General features: G+C 35.3%; 1 protein-coding gene across 4 annotated transcripts; it reads right to left on the reverse strand.

Annotated features, from left to right (window-relative positions):
- On the reverse strand, positions 1 to 27,244 carry LOC110890727 (myosin-7). 4 transcript variants are annotated; one of them, XM_022138351.1, is made up of 42 exons: positions 27,110 to 27,244; positions 26,879 to 27,022; positions 26,655 to 26,800; positions 25,804 to 25,960; positions 24,742 to 24,800; positions 24,491 to 24,650; positions 23,603 to 23,752; positions 23,121 to 23,257; positions 22,464 to 22,610; positions 21,688 to 21,789; positions 21,411 to 21,468; positions 21,222 to 21,323; positions 20,879 to 20,916; positions 19,301 to 19,427; positions 18,197 to 18,367; positions 15,922 to 16,053; positions 15,726 to 15,835; positions 15,025 to 15,082; positions 14,744 to 14,921; positions 13,165 to 13,370; positions 12,473 to 12,592; positions 12,129 to 12,227; positions 10,907 to 10,981; positions 10,689 to 10,763; positions 10,012 to 10,086; positions 9,859 to 9,933; positions 8,763 to 8,837; positions 8,244 to 8,642; positions 7,705 to 7,844; positions 7,565 to 7,619; positions 6,904 to 6,975; positions 5,777 to 5,947; positions 5,541 to 5,675; positions 4,516 to 4,680; positions 4,336 to 4,434; positions 4,168 to 4,238; positions 3,263 to 3,362; positions 1,813 to 1,869; positions 1,664 to 1,720; positions 1,509 to 1,589; positions 1,351 to 1,436; positions 1 to 817 (listed from the first exon to the last, which is right to left on the reverse strand). In XM_022138351.1, the coding sequence occupies exons 1-42, from the start codon at positions 27,242 to 27,244 to the stop codon at positions 703 to 705; spliced, it is 4,914 nt and encodes a 1,637-aa protein (XP_021994043.1). In that variant the 3' UTR covers positions 1 to 702. The 4 variants fall into 4 exon arrangements, 3 of the variants coding, with proteins under 3 accessions (XP_021994043.1, XP_021994045.1, XP_021994046.1); XM_022138353.1 differs by lacking the exon at positions 10,689 to 10,763; XM_022138354.1 differs by lacking the exons at positions 10,012 to 10,086; positions 10,689 to 10,763.

Here is a 27,244-nt window from a genome sequence, read left to right on the forward strand (position 1 = left end):
TGACACCAAAGCCCATCACACTTCAATTAGAGCACTTGCCAATATGATAACTCGTTACAATACAATATGACTTATTACAATCCAAGATCTAATATTAGTACAACATGAAATGCCCCAAGTACATATTGACAAATAAACAACTTCAATTGCATCACTATAAACTTCTTGCTCTATAGGGGAAGGAAGTTATCTTCACCAACCTTTCCTGCATAAGAGAGCTTCTCCGATGGCTGTGGGTTCGCAAAAACTATTTGATAATCTCCATTCCACGTGTTCTTGAAGAGCTCTCACAATCTACAATGGCTGCTGCTGGTTTTTGTAGCATTTAAGGAACTCCTCCTGGCGCTTGATTGATTTTGCCGCCTTAGTTTGAAACATAGAGCCAATAGCCAGTGTAACTGATGAAATCATGTTTCATCTAATAGACCCGATGGTCTTGTACAAAAGCATGAGGTTTGGTGGGTTCGTGGGGTTTTCGAGGTATAAACATTGGTTGAGGCACCTACCAAGATCCAGACCGAAAGAAGTATGTATGGCATATTTCGGCTCGAGAAAATATGAAATCCGTTGTGTTATCTTATGGGTGCCCAATGCACCAAGATTCCTTAGTCTGGGGTCAGGTCAGGAATATTTGACTTGTAGACGTGACCCGATCACAAAAGAGTAACCGAACTAGAAGCAATGCAAATAGACCCACAAGCCTTACTCCAGTAGAAATTGAAACTCTGGTTTTTCAAGGAGTTCAGGGCTAGGTTTCATGTTTGAAAAATCTTTCTCGTTAATGGATTTACCAATCTCCTCAACTGGGAAGGCCATGCTGCAAATAACAAAAGTAAAAACAATTCACCCATCTTTGACGGTGTAAATTAGGGATGAGATCTTTTTCCCAAATACCTGTACCCGTACCGACTCAGTACTTTCAATATCAGTACGGGTACTGGTAAAAATGGTACTGGTACCAAATATTATATTAGAACTTTAAGAGTTTCTTTTATATCATGTTTTATTTCGTATGATGGTATTACCTATTTGGTATCCGTGTCATATCGTATTGGTACTCGTACCCATTTTACCTATTTGGTACCCGTACCGTATTGGTACCCGTACCGATTTTACCTATTTGCTCTACCCATACGAGTGCTCAAAAAATAAGAAAAAATAAAATGGTACCAAAGCGGGTACCGTACCGAAATACCCGTACTGTACCGTACCAATATATATGGTACGGTATTCAGTACCCAGTTTTGTTCAAATTAGGTACCGGTATTTTCTGTACGGGTACAGGTATTGTACCGATCCCATCCCTAGTGTAATTATATTTCATTGCCGTATATATAGTTTAGTGTATACCTAGAAGTGTTGTCATCTACCAAATAGGAGTCACTATCAGGATCACTGGAGTCCTCTGACATTAGACCTTTTAACTTGGAAATAAGCTGTCAAAAGTCGATTATAAATTAGTAGTTTCAGACGTAAACGAATAGCAAATGTAATAGTGTTATCCTTACATCTGGGGCGGCACTATCTGTGTCATCCTTATTATTTGAATAAAAAGTGCAGAGTCTGTGAAGTTGTTGGATACTTAGAACCTGATACCGAAAATGTCAACTTAAGTTAAGACACTTCCGTTCATGGTGTAGAAAAACAACAGTGGGAGACTTACAGGACATAGTTTAGTTGTGAATTCATCGTATGATATTTTAGATTTCTCTTTTGAAACCTGAAAAGAAAAGGTAAATTCAAATTTTGAAAGAATCGTTACTGGAAATTGAAAAAAGAAAATAACCAAAAAATATTAAATTTGTTACATACCATAAACCCAATCGCCTGCCTTACACGGTTAAGTTCATCCGATGATGAGCCTGCATACTGATTCAGTGAGTCGTTAGGCCTACTTACTCTGACTTACAACAATAATATTGGAGGAAATTTCGACTTAGGCTTATTTTTTTAATTTTTATTTTTTGTCACAAATGGATCAAATAAAAATTTAGAGGAAAAGGGCTGAATAAGTCAAACAGGTTGAAAGTCATCCGTAGTGTATGCATAATGCAAAAAAATCCCTTTAACTGCTGTATTAAAAGATTTAGATTATTATTGTAACTAGGATTTCGACTCGTGCCACGCTTGTGACCTTGTTACACGTGTTACGATGATGATGATATTAACGTGAGGTACATGCGTGTGACGTGACACGTCACACACGTTACATTCGTGACATTAACATGGTTAGGCATAGATAAAAAACTAGTATAACGTCTCGCACGTTGCGGTGTAAAGTTGTAAAATTAATTCAAACAAATGAATTGAAGTGGTGTAATGTTGTGAAAGTAATTTAAAGGAAAGAATTAAAGTGTTGGAGAAGACGAGATGTGAAGTTATGGGTTAGAGTTGTTTAGGGGACATTATGTCACTTACCAAAAGATGGGGGGTTAGATGTGTAGAATTTATAAAGTCGGGGAAGTTACCAACCATGGTCTCCATCGACTAGGGGTGTTCATCGAATCGAATAACGAATTTTCGAATTTTTCGAATTTTTATTTCTTAAATGAATTCGTATTCGATTCGATTAGTATTTGAAACTCAAATTCGGATAATTCGATTTAATTTAAATTCACCCTAAACAATAAATTATTTTACTTTCATTTTTTAAAACTACTACAAATAATTATATTCAACATAAAATATAATAATCTGCTAAATTAATTAACTATCAATATGTCAAAACACAAAAATTTAGAAGATAGGTTGGTTATTGGTAGCGATTTAAGTTAGGTAAAATTTGGAAATAAGTAGTATGTGTGATTTATCAGAATGTTTGGTAATGTTATGGATAATAAACTATCACTTATGGAGGTAGTTCATACTTTGGCCAAGTTTAGAAGTTATGTGTGTGTATATACATGTTTGTGTGTGTATATACATATATTGAAAAATATATATAAATTGAATTCGAATTTCGAATCAAATTGAAATCATAAATCGTATTCGATTCTAATTCGATTACTGGACTCGAATACGAATCAACTCGAATTCGAACATTTTTAATCGAATTCGAATCGAGTCGAATTTCGAATTTTTTGAATCCGAATCGAATTCTGAACACCCCTACCATCGACCATGGTTTTTAATAGATATGGGAATGATATTGTTATTGTAACCATATTTAATGCATTACTTATTTATTAATTAACATATAAAATTGGACAAAAATGTGTTTTCAGGTCAACCTATATATAATAGCGAAGGCCTGTAAAAATACCTCTGCTGTGACTTTAGAGCACCAAACCTCTAGTTTAGATAATCCTGCCTTCACATACTCCCCATTTGCGAACGTGCAACACTCTTTGTGTAGAAGAAGGCTAAGGTGACACATAAAAAAAAATTACGATTTAAGAAACGAGATAACTAGTTTGACATGGCCAGACTTATAGGCCGTTTTAAGAAACGAGATAACTAGTTTATACCCATTTACTTATAGTGGATAAATTCCGGTTATATTTTCTCTAATTGGCCAAATGAAAAAAAGGAGAAAAATGCCATTTTCGTCCCTAAGGTTTGGTCAGTTTTGAGACTTTTGTCCAAAGTTTGTTTTTCCTGATCTGGATCCAAAAGGTTTGAAATCTTGTCATTTTCATCTGGCTCGTTAGCTCCATCCATTTTTCTCTGTTAGATCAGGGGTATTTTCGTCTTTTTGGTTAACTTAAAGAGCAATTCGGTCTTTTTTCACTTTATGTACAATCATTTAGCATAATGTGAAAAAGACCAAATGGCCTTTTAAGTTAACAAAAAAGACGGAAATACCCCTAACTTAACAGAGAAAAATGGATGGAGTTAACGAGCCTGATGAAAATGGCAAGATTTCAAAACCTTTTGGATCTAGATGTGGAATAACGAACCGGATGGAAATGGCCAAACCTCAGGGACGAAAATTGCATTTTACTCTAAGTAAAGATGACTGATAAATGGGTAGAAAGTCGTCTACGCTTTTTTATTCTAATTCTAAAATTAGACTATTACCGAATTACGATGATACCTGTGATCATATATATCACACGCTAACTAGTTATCATAAATAATTGTTACTAAAAGTGTTACAGGTCACCCAAACCGTCCAATTTGTAACCTCTAGTCAGACTTTCTAGCTATTTAGAACAGAATTGCTACCTGTTGAAAAGCTGTACATCAGTGAAAGAGAAAACTTGAGAAAATATCTTCTGGATAATGCCTAATGGCACCTGAAAAAAATACGGCTGAGATGGTTAAACAATGAGCATGCAAGTGATAATCAATTCTCATTAGAAACCTTAATAAGAATTAAAAAAATACACTTACATTGCATTCTTTTAATGTATCAAGCAGGCCATCTAAGCGTTCAATGATGCTATCCCAAAACTCTACCGGAAAAACTTTACCATCCGATGTTATTGGCGCCTGAATTGTTTACAAGTTATAAAAAATTTAGCAACATATGATGCTTTTAATTGCGATCGAAGTTATAGTAACATACGGTACCTGAATACAAGAGGCAAGAAGTTGTGACATATCCTTCTTTAAGTCATTACGAATAAATCCGTATAATTTTTCAACATAGGCAGCAAGTTGCTTCTTAAAAAGCAAAGCCGGGTACTTGACCTCCACATGGCACACTATACTAATAATTGATGCTGATCGAAATCCCTATAAATATAGTAATAAGAATTATAATAAAAATATTAACAATAACAATAACACTTCTTATAAATGATTCACAAAGGAGTTTTGTAGAGATGGAGATCTTGACCCTTACATACAAATGGGTCAAAATGGGTTGTCTTTATCTCAAAGGGTCAAATGAGTCAAATGGGTCAAACAGGTTGAAAGTTGCCAGAAGTTGAGTATTTAAAGCATACAACTTCCTCTATCATTTTTACTCAAAGATTTAGATTACTATTGTAATTTTATTGTTTTGTAATCATAATAATTATAAAAGTTATAAAAATCAACAAAAGTGTTTGCAGAGGCAAACCACCCAATGCTAAAAATGAACCTATATCAACATGAACCTGTTTCAACTTATTACCCAACCTGCCTGTAGAAAATGGGATTGTATTTAGGGATAGGAGTGTTCAAAATGCTGCGGCTAGCTCGAAAAAAGCTCATTTCATTTTCCATCCGAGCCGAGCCAGCTCGTTTTGTAATCTAGCTGAGCTCGAGCCAGGGGGGCTCGGCTCATGGCTCGGCTCAATGGCTCGACTCGTGGCTTGACTGTATGGCTTGGCTTAGTGGCTCGACTCGATGCTCGTATGTATGTGTGTGTGTGTGTTTTATAAATGTGTGTTAATTTTTTTTATTTTTGTTTTTATGTTATCAATATTTGTACAAAAATTAATAAAAAAATAACGAGCCGGTTCGATTGGGCTCGAGCTGTTTTACAAGCCGAGCTCGAGTTCTACTTTTCAGCTCGAAAAAATAAACGAGCCGAGCCGGCTCGTTTAAGTTCAAGTTCGAGCCCAATCTGGCTCGGCTCGATTACAGCCCTATTTAGGAACAGAAAGTACTTTGGTCATCCTTCCAAATAATGATGTTGGCTGCTCGGGTTTGGGAGGACTTGGACTTAAAGTCCTCTGAATCAAAAACAGCAACGTAGATGTGACTGAGAGCCAATAAGCCATATGCTTAATCTCCTCACTTTTCTGGAAAATATAATATATTTAATTCAATTATTAAATATATAAATATCAATAGGAAAACTAATCATGATATATGTGAAATTTAAACATATTCAAACATGGACCTCTATTGCAGAACCCATCATCTGGATAATCCTATCAAATACGGTAGTTATATCTGGTTCGAAAGCTTTGCAGTGCAAAAGACTTTTGTATATAACATATGTAGCTACTGGCTTCCCTTGAGAAAACCCAAGATCTTCTGTAGCAGCTTTCATAACATTATCAACCAGCTCCTATATGCATATGCAAGCATACAATTAGGTGATGTCATTTTACCATCAAACTCCATTATGCTCTTGAAATTATTTTTGACTCTTAACAGTTTACATTTATAGATTACCTTTGTATGCTGATATAATAACTTTGCGAAAAAATTTAAGAGGTTTTTTTTTTTTTTTTTTTTTTTTTTTTTTGTGGATGAGCAAACAAATCCAATTGACTAGTTTGCCCATTTGTGGGCTTTGTGAACCAAACAACATGAATGTGGTCGCCTGGTCGGAACAGTGGGTCTTTGGGTTTGGGTGCGGGTTAATGGGTGACCCAGTAAAACTAGCTACAGAACCGAATCTACAACATCTGAGATCTGTCCAGTCACCTGGTTTGACCCTTATTCTTGAAATGTAAGGTGTGGAGAAAAAAAGTTACGTAAGTGTCATGATTAAAGTTACGTAAGTGTCATGATTCTCATTCCTTGGCTTACTGATATCAAAGAGTCAGGGAAAGGTTGGAACATAGAGAACAAACGAAAGGTTCAGGTTTGGGAAAGTTTGATCCAACGCCAACGATTTCACATGAAGATCCATTAGCAAGTTTGACAGATTTATGGAATATATTAGTATTATTAAGAGTGGTTATAAAATATGTGTTCGATTAATGGCACCTGAATCAATAACCTAAGTAGCACCAGAAGCAGATGAAGCCTATCCAGAAAAAAAAAAAAAAAAAAAAAAACGTGATGGATTGTGTCAAGTTGCTATCAAATTTAAAACGGAAGTTGGTTTTGACTATAATAGGAGAAATGACTTCAACATGAAAAAGAAAGGAGACAGGAGGCTGTCTAGGAGGACCTGTAGGCGCTTAAAGAGGTCTCTGTTCTCACAGAGTTATACATATGGAGAAAGGCAGATCCAATTAAATTAAAGAAAAACATAAGGAAATATATGTAAGAAAAAAGCATGTCAAAACATACACGTTCCCTTCCTATGGTGGATTGTGTCAAGTTGCTATTAAATTTGTTTGAAGGACTGCCGCTTTGATGTTCCTGCAAATTGAACACATCTCCTTTAGCTTATCAAAGAGAGTAAGGTTGATAGAAAAACACTATGAGATATGCATGAAATTGTAACTAAAGGCCATTCAGATAAAAAATCATGTAACTATTTAGCTTTTACTTGTGTGTCTACTTTTACCTGCCTAAGCCTTAAATAATTTCATCCTATATGCAAATTTATAAGCGAATAATAAACATATACGAATCTATACGCAATATGGTGTCGCATATCAATTAATTTAAGTCATTATTGAGGGTTAAAACTTAATAGTCTAGTAAACGAGTAAAAGAACAATTTGACTCTTAGTCCGTATCTTATGGCTAAATGAGTAATTTCTTCATAATAATTACTTTCATGATAGGTCTTCAGTAAGACTATGGTGATAAATGCATAAATAGCATTGTACGTTATGGCAATGAGTTAAAGCTTTAGCCCGTAACCCATAATTATTTGATTTGTTATGGTTTTCTGTGTTGTCTTGTTTACAAAGACGCCATGCGGCAGCTGACATGGAAATTTAAAATAAATATTTTTTTATTTTTAAAACCGCATTATCACTATTAGCTGTTTCAACATCACCTTCTGCCTCAGAATTTGATCCTCTGCTTCCATATCAGCAATCTTTTCTTGAAGACTAAAAAAGAACCACAAAAACATACAACTAAGCAAGTCACTTCATCAGCTACGAAGTGAAATAAGTTTTGATATAAAAATATAACCATTGCATGTCGAGCTTCAAATCAATTATCTTTGCTTCTGCATCCATAGCCTCTTTCAACCTATCTTCACTTAATTTACTCGTCTCTTCATATTTCTTTTGTGTTTCATTAATTTCCGATTCCAATGAATTAACCACATCCTGCGAGCGTTCAAGATCAAGACACATGAAATACAACAAATAATATTTTGGAAGATTATTTAAAAAAACCTAGTCAACTTTATAATATTTGAAAGAGTTAAGTACCCGGATGGTCCCTCTGGTTTGCACTTTGTAACGCATTTAATCCCCAGCTAACAAATCTAAAGGTTTCAGCAAGTCCAGATTATGGACTAAATGCGTTAAAAAGTGCAAACCAAAGGGACCATCCATGTACTTTTGACAAAAATTGGGGACTAAATGCCAAAGTGCAAACCACAGGAACCATTTGTATAGTTTAGGAAAGCTAGGGACCAAATCCAAAATTTTGGTCAACCACAGGGACGATCCGTGTACTTTACTCTATGGGAAAAGAAGACATGTTTGACTTCAAAACTTGACCTTGAGTTTCTCATTGTCAGTAGTAAGCGTTTCTATTTTCTCATTGTCAGCAGCACGAAGTTGCTCCATTTCTCTCGTAAGTGTTTCTATTTTCTCATTATCGGCAGCACGAACTTGCTCCATTTCTCTCGTAAGCGTTTCTATTTTCTCATTGTCGTCAGCACGAACTTGCTCCATTTCTCTCGTAAGCGTTTCTATTTTCTCATTGTCGGCAGCACGAACTTGTTCCATTTCTCTCGTAAGTGTTTCGATTTTCTCGTTGTCGGCAACACGAACTTGCTCCATTTCTCTCTTTGCAGCTTCAAGCAGTTCTTTAATTTCTTGAAATTGAACTTCCATTTCTTCTATAGTCGACTGCAATTTTGCATTTTCCTTATTTTTCGTTTCCTCCATATCAGCCTACAAAATTTTAAAGCCCTTCAACAAATGAAAAAAAAAGCCAATAAAAGTAAAAACTAAAGTTTTGCTTTCTATAATATCTATATTCATGCTTTATGTATCAAAAATATTATGGAGTACCAATTTATTTTCCATCTCCGTTATAGCTGACTGCAGTTCTGCAGTTTCCTTTTTCTTAGCTTCCTCCATATCAGCCTACAAAATTCAAAAGCAAATCGAACTATTAAAAACAAACTAAAAAAATTAAGAGTAAATTGCATTTTACGTCCTTTAACTTTAAGCGAAATTGCAAGCGTTGTCCTTTAACTAACGAAATTACACCGGATGTCTTATATGTTACAATTTCCCATCAGGCGGTACCCTTTTGCCCTAACCCAGTTAATTTTTTCTGTTAACTCTTAACACATGCCACTCACATAAGGGCATAATGGTTGTTTTCACTTATTTTGTTGTTAATATATCTTATTTTTAGAGTGAATTTCAAGGATTGTCCTTTATCTTTATACCCATTTTCAGGCGATGTCCTTTATGTTCAAAATTGACGTGTTTTGTCCTTTATGTTTTCATATCATACACGTTTTGTCCTTTAGGCCTAATCCAGTTAGTTTTTTCTGTTAAATTTGGTCATATGCTTTGCACATGAGGGCATTTTGGTCAATTCAAAGGTTGTAGAAGCTTTGAGATGTAAATCTGACGTTGAACTTACCTTTGAATTGACAAAAATGCCCTCATCTGCAAAGCATATGACAAATTTAACTGAAAAACTAACTGGGTTAGGCCTAAAGGACAAAACGTGCATGATACGAAAACATAAAGGACAAAACTCGTCAATTTTAAAAATAAAGGACAACGCCTGAAAATGGGTATAAAGATAAAGGACAATCCTTGAAATTCACTCCTTATTTTTATTTAATTTTGTTTTAGTTATTAAGTCACTTATTTTTTTGTTGATATATATTATTTTTATATAATTTAGTTTTAGTTATTAAGTGAAAAGAACCCTCATGTGAGTGGCACGTGTTAAGAGTTAACAGAAAAAATTAACTGAGAAACAGTAACATAAACTATAAAGGACATCCAGTGTAATTTCGTTAGTTAATGGACGTAATATGCAATTTACTCAAAAACTAACTACAGTTTCGGTTTGTGTAATGTGTGATTTTAATGTTTTTGAGTATTAAGAAATGTAACTAGTTATTAAGAAGCTACAAATTACCAATTCAGCTTCCATCCCCTTTATAGTAGATTCCAATCTAGCCTTTTCCTCATTTTTAGCTTCCTCCATGTTAGCCTAGAGAATTTGGAAGCACACAGAAAATTAAAAAAACAAAAGAGTTAAAATTAAGTTTTCGTTTGGTGAAATGAGCACCAATTGAACTTCCATCTCTTTTAAAGCAGACTCTAGTTTTTCTTTTTCCATATTTTTAGCTTGCTCCATATCAGCCTACAAGATTTGAAAGCATTTTAAACAATCAAAAGCAAACAAAAGGATAAAAAAAACTTGTCAAAACAAAAAGGATATGTAAACGAGCCGAGCTTGAGCTAGGCCTGGCTCGGCTCGTGAGCTTGCGAGCCGGCTCGAATTATTTTATTCTATATAGATTAATTCTGATTTTAAATTTATTAAAATAAAGAAAATATGTGGGAGGGGATTGGAGTGTTAACATTTTAAGTTTAATTAATCAATAACATATAAAAATATGGGAAAATAAACGAAAATTATACATATGATACTTTTAATATGCCTTTGGTCTTTAAAATATAAGAAAAATAAAAATAATACATATAGATATATGTTTGTTTTTTTTTTTTTTTTTGTTATTTCTGTTATCAATATTTGTAAAGTAATATTAATGAGCCGACTCGATTTACTCGAGCTGGCTCGAACATTTTACGAGACGAGTTCGAGCTTGATTAAATAAACAAGCCGAGCCGAGTTGACTCGTTTAAGTTCGAGCTAGAGCTCAACCTGACTCGGCTCCGCTCGATTAAAGCCCTATATGTGTAACAGGAAATAAAAGAAGTTCTTGAAACATAATAAAGCACCAATTGAACTTCCAACTCTTTTATAGCAGATTGCAGTTTCGCATTTTCGTTATTTTTAGCTTCCTCCATCTCAGCCTACAAAAAATCAAAACAGATCAAACAATCAAATAATAAACAAAAGAAAAAATATATATTAAACCAAGTTAGTATTATCTTTTTTAATGTTTTGGGTATCAAGAAGCAGAAGCAGAACAAAGTGTTAGAAAGGTATGAAGCACCAATTGAACTTCCATCTGCTTTACAGTAGACTGTAGCTTCAGAGTTTCCTTCTTTTTAGCTTCCTCCATATCGGCCTACGGAAATTGACAGAATAATAAACGATCGAAAAATAAACAAAAGAAATCAAAAGGTTAAGACTGAAGTTTTGGTTTTTATAATATTTACATCATGAAATAAAACAAGTTTTTTATAATTACACAACACCAACTATTTCTTCATACAAACTTATTTCGAGTCCGGTAAATCCATACAACCAGAAAAATATAAATCAAAACCAAGACCACAGTATATGAAACATTTTGACCCTTATGGCCAGAGAAGAAGCAACCAGTACAATCGTATATATTAACTAGAGAACCGCATAAGCACTTGTATGTAGTGATGTGCAGCTATAGTTGAAGAGAGAGAAATCTATGCAGTTACATAACCGCCTTATGCTTAACAACTAAACTATAGGTACAAGTGTTTATGTGGAACTCACAATTCTCTACTTATAATTGGCTCTGTATTGAACAGTCCTTTCTCTCTCTCTCTCTATATATATATATATAGAGAGAGAGAGAGACATACATACATACATATATTGATAGTTGATGTTTCTGGCTCAAACTAGTTAGGGTGAGCAAAAACCAAACCATAACCAAAAAACCGAACCATCAACCGAAAACATTAACCATAACCGACAAAACCTATCAATTATGGTTAAGTGAATCTAATTAACCAACAATTCGGCTATGATCATGGTTAATGTGTCATCGTTAATCGATTTTAACCGAACCGAACCTTCTATGCCTATGATTTACAACCTTTTATAATGTAAATTGGATCTATTTGAAGTGGTTGCTAATTTGGAAAAAATAGTGTAAAGTTATTGTTTATTTTGTCTTAGTTTGCTCATATAAATTTCTATACAAAAATACCTTTAACTTTTCGAGAATAATATCTTCATCAATTGATTTACTTTCTATACAAAATACCTTTAACTTTTCGAGAATAATATCTTCATCATTGATTTATGGTTACAATCGGGCCCCATGATGCATAATTCCAAATTAATTAGAAAAAGTCGGGCTTAGAATAGCATAACCGAACTATTTTTAGCTATAATATAACAAAAAAGATAATTAAAAATACATTAGATATTTAACCAACCGATCCACAACCAACGATTAACTGAACAATGATTAATTGACCATCGGTTATGGATGAAAGTATACTTACCCTGTTGCGTTCCTCCTCCTGTAATCGCATGGCCAGTTCTTTGGCTTCCTGTTCCAATTTATTTTTGGCATCTTGGAGAGCACTAGTGTCACTTGCAATCTACAAATATACATATTGATCAATGCAGAGAAATGATTGTTCAAACCAACTTCCACATTTATGTTATGTTAACCAATTTTCACATCAAGGTGTTTCATAACAGCATTTTTAAAGAATATGCAGAATTTGGTGTAACTAAGAATAACTTGAAAAAAGAAAGATATCAACATGGTTGCGTTGTAAACCGATATAAATCTAGAGCCTAAAATTTGAGAACAAAAAACATGTGAGAAATATAGAGTCACCTTTTTAAGCCTCTTTAATTCTATGCGTGCCAAGTCTTTCCTTAAAACAGACTGTGCATAAACTGCTACTTTCCTCATTTTTACATAACGACGCAATGCCAAATGTCGTCGGCATCGACTCTGCAAATTCATTTATGGAGCAACATTGGTTTAAGAATAAAAAAGCCTTTGACATGATAACATTATGAACATGAAGTCTAATGCCTTAACTAAAACAACTTTAGCCCCTCAACTTTAATAATAAACAGCTTTAACCCCTCAACTTTAATAATGACATCTTTAGCCCCTTGACTAAAACATCAAACAACTTTAACTCTCGTGATTTGCTTATTTTTATCTACGTTTCGACTGCGGAGCGCGGGTGGTAACCCACGAGTTTCAGAAAAAAAAAGGAAGAGGGGGGGGGGGGGGGAGAATTTATACAAAATTGATTAAAAAAATGGTAATATGAAAATATATATATTCTGTGGAAAAATGTGAGGTCAAAGATTATATAAGTTTAAAAGATATATATATATATATTCATATTTGTAAAATATTAAAACTTAATAAAATTGTTTTACAGTAGTTATATTGTTTTAACAACTCGTTTGATTTCATGTGTCCTTTCAACCTCGGGTTGTTTAATTTGTGTTTGGGTTGGTAGTGCAAGATTTAGATAACATACATGCTTCCTAAAAAAATAGGTATACCTGGATACCAATTGCTGCTTTTGTTTTCCTTTTATAATTATATGCATTGCGTGCAGCCATGCCACGCATTCCATTTTGTATAAAAATAACTGAAGAACTCATGGATTTGTAACGAGTTCTCTCACGATGCATGCGTGCGTTTTTCTGAATTCTCAAACATGCCCTTTCTTTCCTTCGACGCTCATAGCAAACACGTGCAACTTCCCCTGTAAGATTATATTTTAAGTAAGCTAGATGTTACAATTGATAATGTTTACTTATTAAATGGCCTGTTTGGGTTTTGTATTAAATAAAAAAGACCTAAAAGACGATATGTTTAAATGCATACAAGTTACAACCTTATTTCATTCTACTCAAAGATTTAGATTATTATTATTATTGTTATAATACTTTCTTTGAAATCATAAGTACCCCTAGCGAGATTTCCCTGTACGATGCGGCGGGAAATCGGATGGTATCGATTGGGTTCGTGACGGTATCGGTACGGTACCGGCGCTTGGTTTAAAGTCATGTTACGCGCAAAAGAATACATTTTACATTGAAAACCATAAAACGAATAACGGTTCCGATCCCATTAATAACAATGTTGGTACCAATGTTGATAAAAAAATAAAAACGAATACCGGTACCGGTTCTAGATAATAACAATACGAGTACCGATGTCGGTATAGGTTCGATTCGTCATAGTACTATCTTGAATAAAACTCTTTTTTCAACAAAGTTCATACAGGAACACCGATAAAAAAAATTAAACACAGTCACGTACTCATATTTAAAATCGTATATCATTTATAGTATAATGGGTGAAATTTATATATTCCGTGCGCGATTATTAACATAAAAAACTTATTCCACGCGCGATGTGGCGGGAATTCGGTTGGTATCGGTTCGGTTCGTAATGGTATCGCTATCGTACTGACATTCTGTTTAAAGTCAACGATATACACAAACAAATGTGTTTTACATTGAAAACCATAAAAACGAATACTGGTAACAGTTCTGATAATAACAATACTGGTACCGATGTCGATAAAAAACAATAAAAGCGAGTAATGGTATCGGTTCCGTTAATAACAAACATTACCTTTATCGATTTGGTTTATCACTGGTATCCCTTTGGTTTATCACTGTACTATCTTAATAAAACTCATTTTTCAACAAAGTTTATACAGAAACGCCTATAGAAAATATTAAGACCAGTCGATTATTCAGCTTTACAAAAAAAAAAAAAAAAAAGATAAAGAACACAAGTTACTGGAAGAAAATCAGATAAAATAAAAACTAAATGGGGTAAAACCGTACATTATTTAAAGTATAAGAGGTGACATCAGAAATTAAAAAAAATGAATATAATTACATGAAAACTTTGTTACTATTCATCGCGAGTTCAAATTCATATGTATAATAATAATAATAATAATAATAATAATAATAATAATAATAATTTTTTTTTAAATGGAATGAATGTGTGTGGTACTGTGGTTCAACCTGACCCGGCCTGTTGTGAACAAAATCAACCAGAACCCGCTCACAAAGCTCAAGTTTATAATACTACTAGAAAGGTAAGAATTGTGTATACCTCTACATATAGTCTGTATCACTATTGCTGAAGATCGTAACAAGGTATATTTGTTGCACGTAGAATACCCACGAAATCTTTTCTGGATTTTGATAGCAGATCTTCCTAAAACCTCACTTCTACGAGCATCTATTTCTGCCATTTGTCCTGCTCTCAGGAACACTTTTGTTTTACCGATCTGCAAGATTTTTAATCAGAAACATTGCACCTGTAAGAATATTCACACCATATAAAAATCTTAGCACCTGACGCTGCAACTTAAAAGCAAATCTTTCAAGTACCTGATACCCTTCAAGGTTTGCCTTTTGTAATAAAATCTTTGAAGCTTCTATCTCATCACTACAGTTAAATGCAAGATATATGTTTGTTATTATAATCATGTTTAAATTAAAATATTTTCAGTAAAACAAGGAATTTGAAATAAATACTAGCAAATTCACGCAATAAAGAATGAAAAGAAATACTTTTAAAAATCCAATACTTCAAAACTAATTTTATAAAGAGTAAAATGCCATTTTCGTCCCTAGGTTTGGCCAGTTTTGCGACTTTCGTCCAAAGGTTTGTTTTTCCGCATCTGGATCCAAAAGATTTGAAATCTTTCTGTTTTCATCCAACTCGTTAACTCCATCCATTTTTCTCCGTTAAGTCAGTCAGGAGTATTTCCGGTTTTTTATTAACTTAAGGGCAACTCGGTCTTTTTCATTTTATGTAAAAAGACCGAAGACCCTTGAAAAAGACTGAATTGCCCTTTAACTGGAAAAATGGATGGAGTTAACGAGCCGGGTGAAAATGGCAAGATTTCAAACCTTTTGGATCCAGATGCGGAAAAACAAACCTTTGGATGAAAGTCGCAAAACTAGCCAAACCTCAGGGACGAAAATGGCATTTTACTCTTTTATAAAACATAAACATATACAAATTTTCATTTATACATGTAAAATTAATAGAAAGTAACGAACTACATTAATGTCAATGGTACTACCTCATTGTTAAAACATTAGGTGAAAGGATCTTGAAACGGTCTATAAATTCATGGAAAGGTTTACGGGTTGGGAAACCTGCACAACTGATCCTAATTGCCTCCATAACACCCTGTAACAACATGACTTGTGATCTCAATATGCAAGAACACATGAACAAAACTGAATACACGAAAACTGTAGAAATACTAAACTTACCCCACATCTAAGTTGTTGCAATATATTCGGATTATCAAAAATGGCAGGCTTTAAAAGATTATTTGGTTTTACACAACGAACATAATGCGGCTCGGTATGACTGAGTGTCTCGAGCAATGCTTGTAATTGTTGCTGTGAAGATTGGACATTAGAAGATGAGCTAAACTCAAAATTGGCCAAAACGGGTCAAAACGGGTTCAGGTTGAAGTGGTCCTGTCTGGTTGACATGCAACACTTTTTTCTCTATTTCTAAAAAACTTTTCTACAAAAACAACATTATTACAATTATAATAAGCTAAATCTTTGAGCAAAATGACTTAGGAGGCTGTAATCATAATATACACTTTGGATGGCTTTCAACCTATGCAGTTATAGCGGTCCAAAATTAAATAGCGGTGAACGGCCGATATTTGAAATATTGGTTATCACGGTGGGATAATGGTAATTTTATATCATGCAGAATTTATATGCACACATATATACAACGTAAAACATACATAATATTAATAGTAACAGTAAATTACGATTTTGGCCCCTGTGGTTAATTCACTATTACCCTATAAGCCCAAAAAAGGAATCTTTTGACATTTGTACCCCCAACGTCATTTTTTCTAACCATTTTGGCCCTCATCACTAACATCATCCAATTAAATGGTTACATGTTGGTCATGTACCCCTCACATGAGGGGCATTTATGTCATTTCACCCACATAAATATATCTTCCCCTATTAAAACCCAATTAATGTCGCATTTAACCCCAAACCCTTCATCAGAATTCTCTGGTTGTCTTCCTCAACCCAACCCAACCCAACCCAACCCCAAACCCTTCCATCTGAATTCTTGTTTTTTTGGACAGCAAACAACATTTATTCCTTTAATTTGAATTCTTGTCTTCTTCTTGCTTTTAAGTTTGAATCCTTTAATTTTTAAGATATATATTGTTTTTCATAAGAGGTTTATCGATTAGTAATGACCTCTGTTTTTATCATTTTTGTATTTATTTTATATATATTTCATAGAGTAAATTACGATTTTGGCCCATGTGGTTATATCACTTTTACCCTTTTAGCCCAAAAAGGAATCTTTTAACATCTGGGCCCCCAACGTCTTTTTTTTTCTAACCCTTTTGGCCCCCAACGTCTTTTTTTTTCTAACCCTTTTGGCCCCTAAAAGTAAATGGATGGGGTTAGTGTTAGGGGCCAAAAGGGTTAGAAAAAAAGACGTTGGGGGCTCAAATGTTAAAAGGTTCCTTTATGGGCTATAAGGGTAAAAGTGATATAACCACAGGGGCCAAAATCGTAATTTACTCTATTTCATATATAATTGATGCATTAAATATGATCAAGGCATTTGTGAACACTGCAGTTGTTGTGTATCTTGATATAGAAGAGCAAATTTAATTGCATCAAAAACATGTTAAGCATAAAGTTAATCATGCAAGTTTGAATTTTTATGATGGCATATTTTCTGAAACGATTGTAGTGGAGGAATCGATTATTTCCTAGTTAAATTTGGAGTGTTTATAATTCAATTTTAAGTTGTTGAAACTTTGACACTGAACTGATTATCACAAAAGATTTAGGAGATGAAATTGACTTTTGATTCAAACATATTTCAATCCATATTTCACAACCGTCCTGACCCGCCCATTTTGAGTGGTTAAGTGGGTTTCTAGGGTTCTAAGTTTGAAGAAGATGAAGTTAAGTTTATATGCAGGAGTTTTTTTATTTAATGGGGATTAAGTGGGTAGGTGAAATGACATAAAGGGCACATGACCATTTAACCATTTAATTGGATGGTGTTAGTGATGAGAGCCAAAATAGTTAGAAAAAATAATGTTGGGGGTACAAAAGTCAAAAGATTCCTTTTTAGGCTTATATGGTAAAAGTGAATTAACCACAAGGGCCAAAATCGTAATTTACTCTAATAGTAATACTAAAAGTCAAAACGCAAAAGTGCCAATATTTGAAACATGATCTAATCGTAAGCCCTGAAATCTTCCTCCGAATCCACATCAACATAGGCATCTAAAATAATGGTCAATATCGGTCAAATATCAGATAAATAGCGGTTCTGCTATTCTGGACTGCTATTTAACACGGCTATTTTGGAAGGCCCGATAACCGCTATCCCATCACTATTGACTACTTAGCTTTCAAGACATTCGACCGTAGGTAAGTTTTTCTATAACCCATTTGGGGTGATACACGACCCAAATTGACCCATTAATTGCCGTATCTATATAAAATGGAAGAATAATGAGAAAAATTAGACCTTGAATTGGGAACCAATTGATATGAACTTTGAAGCTTTAGATGAATCTTGCGCAAGAGGTGGGAATAAGCTCGATACAAAGAAACATTTAGAAGCATTCATGAGAGCCTGATGCTCAGCAACAACATAGTCCTTGTTTTTATCCAAGAAGAAGTCACTTTGATAAGTGACCTAAAACAAAAATACCTCAATTAGTTAAACAAAATATATCAAACATTTTGCTTTTTCTCTAGGTTCAAATGAATTAGGGGTTTTTTCGATTTGCATTTTGAAGCGGATTATCTGATAATAGGGAGTTGTGGTTGCAATAATCAGTTTCATTTGTTTGGATAGACAGATTCTACTTATTATCTGGTTATAATAAGTTTAATAAAAGCTGCAACCAAACTGTTTTTTAAAGGATAAAAAACTTGAGACTTTTACTCTAAAGTCTTCTTCTCTTCACAAAGGCTTGCCTTTTTTTTAATTATGAGGAAAGTACACGAATGATCCTGGTGGTTTATCAAAATTTTGGATTTGATCCCTGTGGTTTGCACTTTGTAATGCATTTAGTCCCCAGCCAACAAATCTAAAGGTTTTATTTAGGATGTCCAGGTTAGGGACAAAATGTGTTACAAAGTGCAAACCACAGGGGCCATCCATATACTTTTGGAAAAAGTTAGGGACTATATACGCTACAAAGTGCAAACCACAGGGACCATCCATGTACTTTTGGAAAAAGTTGGGGACTAAATGCTCTACAAAGTGCAAACCACAGGGACCATCTGTGTACTTTTTGAAACTAGAGACCAAATCCAAAATTTTGGTAAACCACAGGGACCATCCGTGTACTTTACTCTTTTAATTATTTTGTGTATTAATTTCTGAAATTTACCAAACACTTGAACAAAACTGATTATTTGCAATTTTAATCAGCAAAAGCATATCCAAAGGCTATCTCCTCCGGCATGTTTTACTACAGTTGATTCTCTTTATTCAGAATCTCACATAATCAGTTTCAAAGTGCACAACCGAACACGTCGGAACACCCCTTAACAACATTTAACTATTTTGTTTCAGGTATTACTAATTCACTATGCAGTAAAATGAAACAAATATGCATACATCACCAGCATAATGGCAGATGGTGAAGTCTGTATTTGATAGCTTTGGTTTGCTAAAACGTTTATGATCTTTAAATGTCTGGTAAAGCTTGTCAGCAAAGGTAGCGTGAGTGGATCTTGGAAACATACTGCATGAATTGGCATGACTAGTTCAGTTTTGTAATTTTAAACACTACATTTTGCCTATTCAAGTATCATAAAAGGTGCCTCTATTTGAACTAGTAATCTTACACCTTGAACAACTAAGGGGCTGTTTGGCATCCTCTGAACCAGTAAGTGCTGAACCAGTAAGAGGTCTGACCGGGTAAGAGGCTCTGAACCAGTAAGTGTTTGTTGGCGGTGTTTTTGGTGGGTGGTGGGTGGTTAACGGTGGGGGCGGGTGGTGGTTGCCGGTTGGCGGTGTTGGTGGTGGGTGGTGGTGGCGGTTGGAGGTGACAGGTGGTGATGATGGTGTTTGTCATGGGTGCTGGTGGTTGGCAGTCGCGGGTGGTGGTGGTTGGTGATGTTTGTCATGGGTGGTGGTAGTGGTGGGTAGTGGTGGTGACTGAAGTTTTAGGGTTAAGGAAGTTTATTAGTCTAAGTAACTAATAGTAATTGTTATAGTGGGTCTTAAATGTAACTTATCTTGCCTTTATATTGCCTTGTATTCTCATTCCAAATCAATACAAACAAACCTATTGGTTTCTTTTTTGGCAACCTCTGAACCAGTAAGAGTAAGTGCTGAACCAGTAAGAGGTCTGACCGGGTAAGAGGCTCTGAACCAGTAAGAGGTCTGACCGGGTAAGAGGCTCTGAACCAGTAAGTGTTGAGCCAGGAAAGGGATGTTTGTTGGCGGTGTTGTTGGTGGGTGGTTAACGGTGGTGGTTTCCGGTTGGCGGTGTTGGTGGTGGGTGGTGGCGGTTGGTGGTGGCGGGTGGTGGTTCGCGGTGTTTGTCATGGGTGCTGGTGGTTGGCAGTCGCGGGTGGTGGTGTTTGTCATGGGTGGTGGTGGTGGGGGGTGGTGACTAAAGTTTTAGGGTTAAGGAAGTTTATTAGGGCAAGGGTAAATCTGTAAGTGCTGTTTATTGGCGTTGTTGGTGGGTGGTGGGTGGTTAACGGTGGTGGCGGGTGGTGGTTGCCAGTATTGGTGGTGGGTGGTGGCGGTTGGCGGTGACAGGTGGTGATGGTGGTGGCGGTGGCGGGTGGGTGGCGGTGGCGGGTGGGTGGCGGTGTTTGTCATGGGTGCTGGTGGTTGGCAGTCGCGGGTGGTGGTGGTGGTGGTGGTTGGTGGTGTTTGTCATGGGTGGTGGTGGGTGGTGGGTGGTGGGTGGTGACTGAAGTTTTAGGGTTAAGGAAGTTTATTAGGGTAAGGGTAAATTCTGTCCCTTAACCATTCAGCATCATTTATCACTTAATCATTAAGAGGTCAACTGAACCATTAAGAGGTGTTATTTTTGTGAACCAAACACCCTTACCTCTTACGAATTCAGAGGTAACCTCTTAATGGAATCATTAAGAGGCTACCAAACAGCCCCTAAGTAATATTAGTACGTGTTAACTATATAAAACTGTGTGTTATTTGTAAAAAATGCATACATACCAAGCTTCATCCAAAAGAGCAAGGATTCCCCCTGGTTTCTGAAACAATCAAAAACTATATTAGACCAACAAAGGAATATTATACATACTGCGAGAGGTGGCGGGTTGGGTAACAGGTTCAGGTCAAACAAATAATTTCGCACGGGTTCGAAACACGTTTTTGTCCAAAATTTTACGTTTTTATAAATAACAAACAAAATGATTTTGAAGGTTTATACATTAAAAATACACTTGGATGACAATCTACTTGTTCAACTCATTGCGCCTGTTCCCTTTTAGGTATTGTTTATTTTACTCGGGGAGCTCTTAGAGATTAAGAAAAAAGAAACTGAACATGCACGGACCTTTTCAATGAGGTCTAGAATGTCTTGATTGTCCACAAACTCTATATAACTCCAATTAATTTCCTCCTTGGAGTATTCTTCTTGCTCCATCTTGAAAACATGCTGCCAAAAAAACATTTTACCCACACCCATATTAAGCTGCTACTATACATGCTTAAAACACTTAAAAAATTGCTTATATGAGCAAACCTGATTAAAATGTTGTTGGAGTTTTTCGTTAGTCAGATTGATGCAAAATTGCTCAAAACTGCATACAACGAGTTAACTTGTATGTTAAACTAAAAAAAAAAAAAAAAATCAGCAACTTATATCTCTATCAAGCAAATAACATATTACCTAACATGTTTCTATAACTTACTTTAGGCAAGTCATAATCAACCAGAATCAAACTTAGATTATTATTAATGGAACATTGGAACCATTAACCTATTTTAAATAAAGAACCAAAAGCATACCGGTTAAGCACCTGTTCGTCTTGAAACTCTCAAATCCATATATATCCAGAACCCCGATCAACAATTTCGAATTTGCATCTTGACCTATAGAATTATTAATCCTGGTGACAATCCTGGGTGATGCAACAAAGATCTTGAGCTATAAACGCAAAGAAAGAAAGAAAAAAAAAGTATGGTAATATGGCAAAATGAACAGGTCAAACGGGTTGGGTAACATATTAATACAATAGTAATCTAATTCTTTGAATTAGCCATTTAGGAGGCTGTATACATTAAGTATAGACATTTGGGGGACTTTCAACTTGTTTGACCCGTTCAACCCATTTGACGTGTTCTCCTTATGGCTATTTTTATTTTAGAGTAAGATGTCGTTTTTGTCCCTGAGGTTTGGCCATCTTTGCGACTTTCGTCCAAAGGTTTGTTTTTCTGCATCTGGATCCAAAAGGTTTGAAATCTTGCCATTTTCATCCGGCTCGTTAGCTTCATCCAATTTTCTTCGTTAAGTTTGGGGTATTTCCATCTTCTCTGTTAACTTAAAGGGCAAGTTAATCAGCCGGATGAAAATGGCAAGATTTCAAACCTTTTGGATCCAGAGGCGGATAAACAAACCTTTGGATGAAAGTCGCAAAACTGGCCAAACCTCAGGGACGAAAATGACATTTTACTCTTTATTTTATTTTGACTGCTTGAGATAAAATACAAGCCAAGGAAACCCATTCATTAGTAAATGGGTCAAAATCGCCACCTCTAGCATATGGTAACAATCTTGCATTTAGATCAAACTTACCAGTCAAACAATTTTGAATAAACAATTTTGGCCATAGCATCTCTACTGATAGCAGCAGAATTTGGATCGAGAGACTTTTTAATGCTCTCGCCACGAGTTACCATCACACGCTGGCAGAAAGATTCTTGAAGAGCTGTCTCGTCACACCTAAAGAGAACATGCCTATGTTACAAGAAATGTTTTCTTTATTAAAAAAAATAGAAATAAAATTTAGAGTAAAATGCCATTTTCATCCCTAAGGTTTGGCCACTTTTGCGACTTTCGTCCAAAGGTTTGTTTTTCCGCATCTGGATCCAAAAGGTTTGAAATCTTGCCATTTTCATCCAACTCGTTTAACTCCGTCCATTTTTAACGTTAAGTCAGGGGTATTTTCATGTCTTTTTAATCACTTTTTGTGATGGTTGAGAAAGTCAACTGAGGTGGATCTTTATTTCTTATAGTGGTGTTTTTTTCATTTTTATAAACAAATATCTAAAAAGACAGAAATGCCCCTCATTTAACGGAGAAAAATGCATGGAGTTAACGAGTTGGATGAAAATGGCAAAATTTTAAACCTTTTGGATCCAGATGCAGAAAAACAAACCTTTGGACGAAAGTCGCAAAAGTGGTCAAACCTCAGAATGGCATTTTACATTAAAATTTATAAAGACTAACTACATGAAAAGCTCAGCTGCGGTTTTCAGATGAAATCGAGATTTATCATCTTTAGGTTGAGAGGAATCTGGTTCACTCCCTCTACTAAACTCAATATTCCCTAAGTGGAGTATTGCAGCCACAACACGGAATATAGCTTCCTGTAAGGGATAAAACATTTCAGATTGCATATTATGGATACATAAGAATAATGAGTAAATTGTCATTTTCATCCCTAAGGTTTGACCACTTTAGCGACTTTCATCCAAAGGTTTGTTTTTCCGCATGTGGGTCCTCGTGGTTTCAAAATCTTGTCATTTTCGTCCTTGGGGTTTGGCAATGTATTGCAACTTTCGTCCCTTTTGGCCCACAGGGACGAAAATGACAAGATTTTGAAACCACAAGGACCCAAATGCGAATGAAAGTCGCAAACATGACCAAACCTCAGGGACGAAAACTGAAAATTTACTCTAAGAATAATATATATCAAATGTTTTGATTAATACCTGCTCATCAGAATTGATCCCAACAACACCCATGGCGTGTATGGTTTCAAGGTACTCTTTAGACTCATCAACTCCTGTGAGTTGATAACAATTTGATTGATTAAGGTAATGAAACGTTCTTGGGTCCCCTAGTTTATACTTTTCGGACACCTGAAAAATGCACCAGTGAAGGTTGTAGAAAAACAAAAGAACATTTAAGCTCAAAAAAGCGTAATCCAGTTACAATATAATCGACATATTACTAAAATCCATTTATCCAAAATAGAAAGAAATCATAATTTGGTGGATTGAAACTTAGAAAGATTACCAAGCCCATATAAGCACCAATAATATTCAAACATCTGAATTACTAATTTACTATATCTACTCACTGCCTGGTTCTCCTCTTCTAATATATTAGAGTAGAATGTCATTTTCGTCTCTGGGGTTTGGCCAGTTTTGCAACTTCCGTCCAAAGGTTTGTTTTTTCGAATCTAGATCCTAAAGATTAAATCTTGCCATTTTCATCCGGCCCGTTAACTCCATCCATTTTTTCTCCATTAAGTCAGAGGTATTTCCGTGTTTTTTGTTAACTTATTGGGCAATTCGGCCTTTTTCAGGAGTATTCGGTCTTTTTACATAAAATGAAAAGACCAAATTGCCCTTTAAGTAGCAAAAAAGACAGAAATACCCTTGACTTAACGGAGAAAAATGGATGGAGTTAACGAGCCGGATGAAAATGGCAAGATTTCAAACCTTTTGGATCCATATGCGGAAAAATAAACCTTTGGACGAAAGTCGCAAAGCTGGCCAAACCTCAGGGACAAAAGTGGCATTTTACTCAATATAAATTTCAGAATGTACACGCACACAAATATTCAGATTTTGATTATACAAATAACTGATTACCTCAGGTGGTGCGGCACAGAGCATGTAAAAGCAATGATAACTTCTCTCAGGGTCAGAAACTTGACAAACCCGTGATCTTTCTAGCAAATAAGTTCTTATAGCAGCTCCAGATATCTTTCCTATTTCGTTGAATTGGAGCTCAACGAACTTACCAAATCGACTGCAATATTAGAAAATTCTAGTTAAATAAAGTTAATTAACCAAAAAACACTCCGTAGCTGAAACTCTCTCCACAAAAGGCCTTCGTAAACCTCGAATTGTTGTTCCTGACAGTCTTTGCGTTACCAAATGCTTCTAAAACCGGATTAGACTGTCAAAAAGAAAAACCAAAGAGGACACGTAAGAAAATTAAACACGTTTCTTATTAATGTGAGATTAAATGTCCTAACAAAGATATGACATTATGACCCCCACAAATGATTAGAAAAAGTACAGTGATAAAATGGGCGGGTCAGTATGATTTCAAAATGAGCAACTATGGGCCATTTTTGTAGGAACATGAATGGTCGGGTTGACCCGAAACAACTTTTGCCCAAAACTATTAAACTTACTATAAAGAGTAAAATGCCATTTTTCTCCTTGAGGTTTGGCCAGTTTTGCGACTTTCGTCCAAAGGTTTGTTTTTTCGCATCTGGATCCAAAAGGTTAGAAATCTTGCCATTTTCATCCAGCCGTTTTCTCCGTTAAGTCAGGGGTATTTCCATCTTTTTAGTTAACCTAAAGGGCAATTCGGTTCTTTTCACTTTAGTAAGGGTATTTTGAATACTTGTATATTATGCTTAACGCTTGTACTTTGAATACTTGTACATTATGCTAAACGCTTGTACATGAAGTGAAAAGGACCGAATTCCCCTTTAGGTTAACAAAAAAGACGGAAATACCCCTGACTTAATGGAGAAAACGGATGGAGTTAACGAGCCAGATGAAAAATGGCAAGATTTCTAACCTTTTGGATCTAGATGTGAAAAAGCAAACCTTTGGACGAAAGTCGCAAAATTGACCAAACCTCAAGGACGAAAATGGCATTTTACTCTACTATAAATAATTGGTGTCAAATATGATAACAAAATTTTTACTATGTCAGTAATCATAAAACATATTAGGAAAATATGCATTGAAAATATGCTTTGGGTGACCATTGACTTGCTTGGACCATGGTATTTTTTACCAAAATTTCTAATCTTACCCGATTGACCCGTTATAGATAAACCATAACCCGAATCAACACATTCATAACTAAATGGGTCAAAGCTGTCACCATTAAGTGACAACATACATAACACTCATGCCAATTTTGTATAGATAAAGCATACTTCTAGAACTTGTTGCTCCACGCTCCTTTCATCAGCTCCATGCCGACCTCCCATATAAGCAAGATATTGCATAAGATTTTTTGTGCTTTCGGTCTTACCAGCACCACTTTCTCCACTCACTAGAATTGACTGGCTTATTCCTTCATTAACCATCTGCCTGCACTCAAAAACGTTTTTATTCTTCATGTATATAATAATGTTTTGACACTCATTAATTACAGGTGGCATAGTTGTTAACAGGCGAATGGCGGACGATAGCGACAAGCAACCTATACGCTACGTAGTGATAGCGATGAAATAGCGGACGCTATTTTACGTTTAGCGATACACTAGAAGAAAATTTTAGAAATATTTTATACGTATATTATATCCAAATACGGTGTTCCTATACGTATATTTAACAAAAACCTAAAATCCAGCTATTGTATACGTATAGTTTATCGCTATATATAAAAACCAAAAAAATCCTGAAATCCGACTATTTACTCGCTACAGAGGCGCAAATATCAGATAGCGAGGAATGAGCGCTTCGCTACGCTATTCGCTATAGCACTCGCTATGAGCGCTCTTAACAACTATGACAGGTGGAACTCTTGATCCATATATTAATGATCAATGAAAGGGTCAATTCAGGTTAAACTTTATTCCTAACTGTTCCAATGGTTCAAAAGTTGCCTACGGTGTTTCTTCAATGCATAAAACCCTCTAAATCGCTTTATTAAGAAAAATAGTTGTTGTAACCATACTGAACACGTAATTATACACAAAAATGGGCAAACTTGGCCTGGCTAAATCCGTTTTGACATGTAACACAACCTGCCCGACCAAAGAAGATAAAGGAAAAAAAATGCCTGTATGCCATATCCGCAATAGCATAAGGATGTGGATTCAGTTCCCCAAGAGCTATTCCTTTGTATTTTTCCATCACAGATTTGTCGTATAAATTTGGTATTCGTTTGAAAGGGTTCACCGCAATCAAAATATTTCCTGTGTAAGTCTGGAAAACCAGTAGGTTACCTGAATTTAGTTCTAGTTATAAAATACAGTATCTAGCATACGCTAAACATGTACTCACGTAAATTTCATCCATGTCAAACCGACTTTTTAAATTCCGTAGAACCCCAGGCTCATGCAAATAAGCCAACTTTGTCATATCATCCACTCCACCTTCCGGAAACTCGGGATCTTTTGGATACACACTCGACAGAACAGCCACAACCTATAGTAACAATCGCAAAACTTTCAAAGTAAGTTGATCAAATTTTGTAAATTTTAATAACACAAACTTGATAAACGAAAAACGTACTTCTTTTCCGGATGAGCATTGTACTTTTATTTCTTTGTCATTGATTTCTAGAACTTCACCGTCTATCCAAGATACCTCATTATCCTCCACCCATACTTGAGATCCAACTATGATATTAGCTGAAGTAGACTGCAT

This window comes from Helianthus annuus, chromosome 11 (assembly GCF_002127325.2).
Source record: "Helianthus annuus cultivar XRQ/B chromosome 11, HanXRQr2.0-SUNRISE, whole genome shotgun sequence".
Lineage (NCBI taxonomy): Eukaryota > Viridiplantae > Streptophyta > Magnoliopsida > Asterales > Asteraceae > Helianthus > Helianthus annuus.

Excerpts from the sequence above, each read along its gene's own strand:
- LOC110890727 (XM_022138351.1), bottom strand. The coding sequence starts at position 27,244 with ATGCAGTCTACTTCAGCTAATATCATAGTTGGATCTCAAGTATGGGTG. Across the intron at positions 8,643-8,762 it reads CGGAGATGGAAAATAAATTG|GCTGATATGGAGGAAACGAA; the intron begins GTACTCCATAAT and ends AAAATTTTGTAG. Across the intron at positions 4,435-4,515 it reads TTCTTGCCTCTTGTATTCAG|GCGCCAATAACATCGGATGG; the intron begins GTACCGTATGTT and ends TAAACAATTCAG.